This window comes from Vulpes vulpes, chromosome 15 (assembly GCF_048418805.1).
Source record: "Vulpes vulpes isolate BD-2025 chromosome 15, VulVul3, whole genome shotgun sequence".
Taxonomy (NCBI): domain Eukaryota; kingdom Metazoa; phylum Chordata; class Mammalia; order Carnivora; family Canidae; genus Vulpes; species Vulpes vulpes.
The window spans coordinates 42,278,553-42,287,238 of NC_132794.1; the positions used below are offsets into that span (position 1 = coordinate 42,278,553).

Below are 8,686 nucleotides of genomic sequence, written 5' to 3' on the forward strand. Positions count from 1 at the left end.
AGACCTCTCAAATATTTTACGCTGGTGAAGATGGCCTTAAGAAAAACCTCTGTTGCCTTAGTATCTTTCTTAAGCACAATTGTGAGACTATTTAGCTGTTCTGATATCTTATACCCCATCACCAAGCAGAGATGAGAAAACTTCAGAATTCAGCAAGATCTGTGTGCTTATTGTGCTTTATCACTTCTTCTACATATATCAGATGTTGAAGTTCCAAAACTTCTACTTTTAAATAGAAATAACAATACCTATTCCCTTTCCAATCCTACGTGAAAGGAACCATAGATGATAGCTCAGCCAGTCGTCTAAAGTTGAAGTGTTCATGCTATATTCCAAGGATAAAATTCATGATACTTATGTACTCAGTTTGAGAGATGAAAGGGAAACAGAGACTAGCTAAATCATATCTCCTCATATATGCCCCAAATCCATCTCCTTGGCTGATACCTAGCTTTTAAGCCAATCTATCTGTACTACACATGCAACTGGGGACAGAGGTGGGAGTTGGGAGGAAATTGCCACTGAGTTTATTATTTGATGCTTAATGCAGAAAAGGACTTCTATTCCAGTGTGCTAAATATGGAGCTCTAAACTCTGAACTCCTTAAGCACAGAAGATGTACAATAATCCATCTTTGTGTCCACTGCACCTACTACTGTGCTTAGCCTGGAGTCAGGGATCAAGAGATACTTTTGGAGAGATGCCTGGATGGCTCAGCCGTTGAGAATCTGCCTTTGGCTCAGGGTGTGATCCCAGGGTCTTGGGATTGAGTCCTGCATCAGGCTCCCCAACAGGGAGCCTGCTTCTCCCTCTGCCTATGTGTTTGCCTCTCTCTCTATGTCTCTCACGAATAAATAAAATATTTTTTAAAAAGATACTTTTGGAATGAATAATATAAAGATACAAGTATGAGCTTGAGTAATGACATTGGCAATTTTACTAAAGATGTCTGATGAGCCCTACATACTCAAAATTTTGAACCCAGACACTCGAAAGGGTATGTGATAGAATGCACTAAGACCATGACTACAGTTTTATATCTCTATATTTATGTTTATTAACTTCATGAGTATAGTTTAAGATTCAAATTTTATGACTAAAGGTGGTTTAAGAAGCACCAATAGATTAGATGTCAGAAAATGTGGCTTCCCATCTTGGACAGTCCACAAGTTGTGTAACGTTGCACCACTTGTTTCATCTTTCCAGAAGTCTTGATGCCCTCATCAATAGATAAAAGTTAAATTACATTCATTCAAATGCTCCAATGGACTTGAAAATGAAACATCTTAGAGCTTCTGCAATCGCGTGGAAATCTAGCTTTGCAGATTGATTTCCTAAGTCATCAGCTCCCACCAGCCTGCCCTGTGCCTTGTTTGCTGGCTGCTGCCCCATTTCCTTCTGCTGAAATTTCCGGCCTGCTCTTCTCACCACTGCAATTCTTAACCATTCTTCAAGACCCAGACCCATGTCCATCTCTTGAAGCCTCCCAGACCACACACACTGGGAGTTTATGGGTAGTGTATGCGAGCCCGTCAAGGACAGAGCATGACTGATTTCTTTCAGATGCTGCCCCCAGCAGCCCCCACAGTGTAATTTGCAGAGAGTCCAGCATGGAATAAAGGGAATATTGTGGCTTCCCACTCCCCTTGACTTCTTGGTGGACTTCATAGCCTTCACTGCACTCAACCCCAGATCTCAAGATTTCAAAGATGAAGAAGAGCCCAAAGAAAGACCTTTGTCCCAGAAGTTAGTTACTAATGAGGCAAAAGGATCTGGTGCCTGTTTCCTCACATTTATTGCAAGCACAATGGTCTTGGTCTGTTTAGGGAGTACTTGGAACAGGAGATGGCTGGGCTCAACAGTGAGCGGGACTCCATGTTTCATCATTAACATGCATAGTCCTCAGGAAGACAACTGAGAAGTCTAGAATTGATAATTTAGGCTAAGTTATTTAAAATAATCTTTGACTTTCTCACTACTTATATATATATATATATATATATATATATATATATATATATATATATAGTTTCTACAAAGTTACAAAAAAAAACTGGAACATGTGCTGAAACAATGTTCATTCTCATTCATAATAACTAATCTCAAAGAATCCTGAAATCCAATTTTGCATCTTTGTTTTTGTGGAGTGAATCTAATCTATCTACTTTCCAGATGTGAAAAATATTCATGATTCTATTCCAAAGTGTAAAACTGCTATTTAGTATTGTAACTCCTAATTAAATGGCACACCAGTTCTTCTGATGAACTTTGTGGTACTGTGATCTTACAGTGCTCTTGGGGGCAAAGCTGCTGATACATGAATTCACAGACTGAAGTAAACATACACTGGCCCCACCCTCCCATGACCACCAGGAAAAGAAAGAAGAGAGGCTTTTTTGGTAGGTTGCAAGTCCTGGTCTGGTTTATTTATAAAGCAATAAATATTAGAAGCACAAATAAATTGCACATGTGTAAACAAACTGTACAATGATTGATGAGAGATAAGGAAGGGTGGTTCGGGAGATTCCAAGAAGCAGAATACTGTCGTCCTGAATGTAAAGTAGACTAAGAGAGAAGCACCTTAGAAGCATTTGCGGTGGACGATGGACGGGCCTGCCTCATCATACTCTTGCTTGCTGATCCACATCTGCTGGAAGGTGGACAGGGAGGCCAGGATGGAGCCCCCAATCCAGACAGAGTACTTACGCTCAGGGGGAGCAATGATCTGCAGAAAGACAACAAAAGCTTCCAGTGAACTCTGACATTCCAGGCAACAGATCAAGCAACATGTTGGTGAGATTCACAGAACAAATCTTAGATGTTAATTCATTGTAATGTAAGATATTTCATCCTCAAAAGTATTATGGCTGAATCAAGTTTTATGCACTTCCTCTGGTTCATTATATCCAGTATCAAAGACTCTACAAAATAGCACTGCTCCACTTTTCTGATCTAGAGTATAATGTGGCAACAAGCTAAATGTCTGGTGGAGGCTAGCCGAAAAGTTGGAGCCTTTTAAAATGTGTTCGAAGATGTAGGGTTTTTTTTTTTCTTCCAAGATCTATTATTATCCATTGCTTGAAAATATATTTAAAGTCTCCTGTCTTGGGAAAAGTGCTAAAAAAGCTAAGAGGTACAGTGTAGAGGAGACAGGAAACAAAGAATGAGTTCTGCTTGCAATACTGAGACCCGCCTTGGCTCTCCCACCCACAGGAGTTCTTTACCTTAATCTTCATGGTGCTGGGAGCCAGGGCAGTGATTTCCTTTTGCATGCGATCAGCAATACCAGGGTACATGGTGGTACCTCCGGATAGCACGTTGTTGGCATAAAGGTCCTTGCGGATGTCAATGTCACACTTCATGATGCTATTATAAGTTGTTTCATGGATGCCAGCAGATTCCATACCTAGAAATAAGTTTGAAAAAAAAAAATCACAGTGCACTTAGGCCAGGGGCCCAGGGTGGAGGGAAGAAGAAAGGATTCCTTTGTGTTGATAAACTGTCACCCATTTGTCTCTGAAACATATGTTCTTCTTTAAGATCTACTGCAAGGCGTTTGTGGAACAGGTGTCTCTAACAGCGCTGACAGTTAATCCCCAACTGCCAAGACACAAACAACTGTGCTCAGCACCTGCTGGGAACGAACACTTGAACACAAACATTAGACGTGCGAAATTGAAAAGGGTGAGACATGCATTAGAGTTAGATTAATGCGATTTTTATTTATGGACTAAGATAAGATTCCGACAAGCTTCCTCTTAGAAATCATTCGGAGGCAGGATGTTTGGTAAGATACAGGGGTCCAGTCATTCCTATTAGTACGGTTACTGTTTCATTCAATGATGAGTAACTTCAGAGTAAGTCCGGTGACTCGTAATGTAAGTCAGCCCTTCTGACTAATCATTCTTTTCCTACAGATACAGGTTATTCAATTACTACTCTGTCTCATCCTTTATTTTGACATGAAGTCAGTGTGTCATCTTTGTCGTGTCACAGCGACAGAACGGTATGGCCCTCCCTTTACTGAGTCACCAGGATCTGAGGCTGAGCTGTGTGGGACCCTAAGCTATGACTTCTTTGAACTCAAAGGCTCCTTAATCCTTCTTGATGATAATAGATTTTGCTCTGGGCCACCCCTAGATTTCCAGGGAAAGGCTGTACCTCTGCCCCAGGCCCTACCACTCACCGATGAAGGAGGGCTGGAATAGTGTCTCAGGGCAGCGAAAGCGCTCGTTGCCAATAGTGATGACTTGGCCATCGGGCAGCTCATAGCTCTTCTCCAGGGAGGAGGAGGAGGCGGCTGTGGCCATTTCATTCTCAAAATCCAGGGCAACATAGCACAGCTTCTCTTTAATGTCACGGACAATTTCACGTTCAGCTATGGAAACAAAGGGTATCGCAGTCAAGCTCCGAAGAAGGAAGTCAACCGTGGGGAGTAGATAGCTTCTCTGGTTGTGGAAGAAAGCAGACACGTTGCTGTGGCAGATGACACACACACACACACACACACACACACACACACACACTCACCAGTGGTGACAAAGGAATAGCCACGCTCAGTGAGGATCTTCATGAGGTAGTCAGTCAGATCCCGCCCGGCTAGATCCAGACGCATGATGGCATGGGGCAGGGCGTAGCCTTCATAGATGGGAACGTTGTGAGTGACACCATCCCCAGAATCCAGAACAATGCCTGTCAGGAAGAAACAGACAGGAGCAGAGTAAATCCCTGAGGACACCATCCCCTTAGCTGTGTCAAAGCCTACTTCCAAGCTTGGCTAAAAGATACTAGCACTGGGCTGGGATCCAGATCAAATTAGGTTTCTTACACACAAAGAATAAAAATGAGCACAACGAGGGCTAAATCTGAAGCCAGCAACAGCTCACCCTTTTCAATATTGTAGTAGAAAAATTTCCCCAGGACCCTTTCAAATGACCACCCCTTTCACCAGCCATTCGCTCAGTATGGGAACATCCAGGCGTGTTTTTCTTTCCTCCCATCTTACTTGCACGTGTTCTCTCTTTTTTGACTCAGACCCTGTAGGGACTGTCGGTTCTCCTTGAGGAGGTTGGCCCAGGCGCCATGTGGGCATGAACACATACCAGTGATGGCTGCGGTCCGGGTTTGTAACATCACGTGGAATCTTGATATGTGACGTCACCTGCTTTAGGGTGGGTAGGGATCTACCTCCACGGGCTTTCAACACGTGGAGAGGTATGTGATGGGAAACTATTGTCACCTCCCTCTCTTCTCTGGGACACCCTCCCAGGGAGCGCGAGGGAAGCCGCTTCATGGCAAGGTCAGTGACTGTGTCCACAGCCCAAACATACCGGTGGTACGGCCAGAAGCATACAGGGACAGCACCGCCTGGATGGCCACATACATGGCAGGGACATTGAAGGTCTCAAACATGATCTGGGTCATCTTCTCACGGTTGGCCTTAGGGTTGAGTGGGGCCTCGGTGAGCAGAGTGGGGTGCTCCTCAGGGGCCACACGGAGCTCGTTGTAGAAGGTGTGGTGCCAGATCTTCTCCATGTCATCCCAGTTGGTGATGATGCCGTGCTCGATGGGGTACTTGAGAGTCAGGATACCTCGCTTGCTCTGGGCCTCGTCACCTACATACGAGTCCTTCTGTCCCATTCCCACCATGACTCCCTGTAAGAAGAAAAAAGATGGGGAAATCAAGCTTCCAGCATTTTAGGAATATAACGGATGCCTTATAAATTTACACCTAACTGCCCAAGTCGAGGAACACCCTATAAATACCAGAAATAAAAAATACAATTTTAACCGGATTTAGAAATATCATTTAGAATCAGTCTAGTCCCTTCCCCCACCCACCCCCACACTCCCCAGGTACAATTCCATTCTTTTGTTTTTTTCAATTTTTTTTAAATTCCATTCTTTAGACTATAACTGGGGCCACTTCATCAAAGAAGTACAGCCTCACGTCGTCTTACAAATACATAATGCCTTCATTAAATTATTAAGTGCATCACCCATGTCAACTGAAATATAAATGACGACATTGTGGAATGACTGAATTGATGACACATTGTATTTCTCCCAAGAAGAGATTTTGTTCATCACGTGAACATGAAAAGATGGGCTGATTTGCCATCACCGCTCTGCCCCTGAAACAGCCTGCCAGGCGCTGTCCTGCGCTGCCCGTCAGTCACCAGTGCCCACGAGTGCCGCTCTCCTTCCTGGCAGCCTGTCCGGCAGGGCATGTGGCAAAGCCCAAGAGCGTGGCACTTCTTTTAATGAACAAGGTGACATGTCCCTGTCACGCCTGGCTCCTAAAAGTGCAACAGCCCGGAAGCAGATGGGTTGCATCCCTTGGGAGCCCCGTAAGCTGGCTGTGAACAAGGGTTGGGTGTGGGTCGGGTCCCTCTGGTCGAGAGCAGTTCTGTTGTGCCACGCTGGGAGCAGGCCTGGGGGGCCAAGGCCAAGCCACGCACAGACTGTGTAAGGGGCCAAGGAGACACTGGCAGCTGAGCAAGCGGGTCAGGAGTGGAGGAGGGAAGCTGCCGGCCTGTCCCACGGGGAGGGGACCCTGGGAGCGCGCGCCCCTGGGACGGGCCGGGGGACAGGTGTCCTGGGGGGGGGGCACGGCTTGTCTGCTGGGCTTGTCCACAAACCCGTCCTTTCCTCCTTTGCCCTGAGCAGGCCCGGGACCCCTCCCCTCCTAGGCTGCCGGCCTGGGACCGCGGCCGGGCCGGGCGCCTACCTGGTGGCGCGGGCGGCCCACGATGGAGGGGAACACGGCCCGGGGCGCGTCGTCCCCCGCGAAGCCGGCCTTCACCAGCCCCGAGCCGTTGTCGCACACCAGGGCGGTGGTCTCCTCGTCGTCGCACATCCTGGCTCAGCTCCGGCGGGGTCTGCAGGGGACAGCGGGCGGCGCGCTCAGCGCCCGGGGCGGGGCGGGGGGCATCGGTTCCCCCGCGCAGAGGGAGGGGGGAGGAGGGGAGGGGGCCGGGCCCAGCGGGCACGGAGCTGCCGCCGCCCTCCGCAGCCCTCCCAGCCCCTCACACGTTTGCCTTCCCCACCCGGAGCCCCCCAGGCCCGACCGCACCCCCTGCCCCTGCCCGGGCCCAGCTGGAGGGACCCCGGTGGCCGCGGGCGGGGGGCGCACGGGTCACCACCTGCGCGCGCCCCTATGTGACCGCCCGAGGATCGCACCGAGAACTTGGGTGTTTTTTTAAAAAAAAAGAGTCGTGTCGCGGCGGGCTGGGGGTTTGGGGCCGGGGGCCTCGGGCTGGGGGGCCCGGGCCCGCGGAGGGCGCTGACTCACCGTCGCGGGTCGCTCGGCTGCGCTGGGGCGGCAGGTGCCGGGTGCTGGGTGCCGGGCCGGGGCGCGCCGCTTTATAGGGCGCCGAGGGACGGGGTCAGCCGCGGGCCGGGGCAGGGGTGGGGGGCCTGCTGGGCCACCTTGCCTTATTTGGTCGCCCTCGCACCGCCGAGGAGCGCCGAGGCCATTCATGGAGCCAAGGGCAGGGGAGAGGATGGGCCAGGGGGCTCCCGGACCATGTAAGGAAGGGGAGGGGGCACCCGGGGGGACGGCCAAATAGGGAGCTGGGGAGGGGGGGCGGTCAGGGTAGGGGCCGGGGGAGACGAAGCGACGCCAGCTGTCCTCCTACCCCTTGGGTGGAGGTGCACCCGGGCTGGGCTGTGGGCTGGGCTGTGGGCTCCCTCCTCGCAGCCCCGCCCACCCCAGACAGCAAGCCCTGTGCCAGCGGGAAGGCTTGGCCCCCTGCCCTCCGCTGAGGGGTCCTGACAGCTGGACCAGGGCAGCAGGGAGCAACAGCAGCTTCTCATCTTCCACCACTGCGGGCTGCAGGAGAGCCCTGGCGGTCCTGGGGGACTCAAAGGGCGCCACAGCAGCACATTAGGGTGGCCAGAAAGGGGGTCCCTGGGGCAGGTCACCCTGCTGGTCTAGTCTCCACCAGCTCAGGTTGCTGGGGCCTGTTCCTCTGGGTGCGAAAGCAGAGATGAACCGAGGCCACCTTGATCCCCAGCTCATGCATGGCTTAGGGTCTGACTAGGGTCGAGGCAAGGAATTGGAGAGAGAGCCTGGCCAAGTCTTGGGGGAGAAGGAGCCAGGTTTGCCCCACCACGGATATCAGGTAACTCTCCTCATGCTGCCAAGGTTTTGCTCCAACTCAGACTCCTGACTTCAGGCCAGAAAAGGATCCCCTGCTGCCAAAGTGAATGAAGGAACAAACGCCAAAAGTAGCTTGAGCACTTGCTGGTGGGTAGAGGAACAAGCTGGGGGCAAAGGCCTTAATTCCAAGCAGAGACGAGACTGAAAGAGCAGATATTCTTGTCAAGAAGATAACAGCCACTTCAACTAGCCAAACACATCACAGGACAGCAGAGTTAGAAACAGCAGAGTCTCGGCCTCCATCCACCACTCCCCCCACCCCCACCCCTGAACTACTGATTCAGAATTGGCAAGATGCCCATTTGATTCATATGTACATTAGAGCCTGTGAAGCCATGATAGAAATGATACCAGCTCCTTCATGGAAACAGATTTAGAAGGATCTTGGGGCTTTGGAGAAGGGAGTGGAAACATGCCATGAACTGGGGAGAGAAGAAAGGAACAGAGAGACATAAGGACAGAGATTACTGATTTGCTCTGGGGTGTCCTGCATTCTCAGTTCTTGACTAGCACTTGGATTTT

The 8,686-nt window shown here is 49.9% G+C and overlaps 1 protein-coding gene across 1 annotated transcript; it reads right to left on the reverse strand.

Annotated features, from left to right (window-relative positions):
* Window positions 1–2,392: 2,392 nt before the first annotated feature.
* On the reverse strand, window positions 2,393–7,685 carry ACTC1 (actin alpha cardiac muscle 1). The gene is made up of 7 exons (XM_025998415.2): window positions 7,295–7,685; window positions 6,731–6,881; window positions 5,331–5,655; window positions 4,531–4,692; window positions 4,187–4,378; window positions 3,225–3,406; window positions 2,393–2,725 (listed from the first exon to the last, which is right to left on the reverse strand). The coding sequence occupies exons 2-7, from the start codon at window positions 6,857–6,859 to the stop codon at window positions 2,582–2,584; spliced, it is 1,134 nt and encodes a 377-aa protein (XP_025854200.1). The 5' UTR covers window positions 6,860–6,881; window positions 7,295–7,685; the 3' UTR covers window positions 2,393–2,581.
* Between the last annotated feature and the right edge of the window lie 1,001 nt (window positions 7,686–8,686).

Excerpts from the sequence above, each read along its gene's own strand:
- ACTC1 (XM_025998415.2), bottom strand. The coding sequence starts at position 6,859 with ATGTGCGACGACGAGGAGACCACCGCCCTGGTGTGCGACAACGGCTCG. Across the intron at positions 4,693-5,330 it reads TGCTTCTGGCCGTACCACCG|GCATTGTTCTGGATTCTGGG; the intron begins GTATGTTTGGGC and ends TCTTCCTGACAG. Across the intron at positions 4,379-4,530 it reads CTATTCCTTTGTCACCACTG|CTGAACGTGAAATTGTCCGT; the intron begins GTGAGTGTGTGT and ends TTGTTTCCATAG.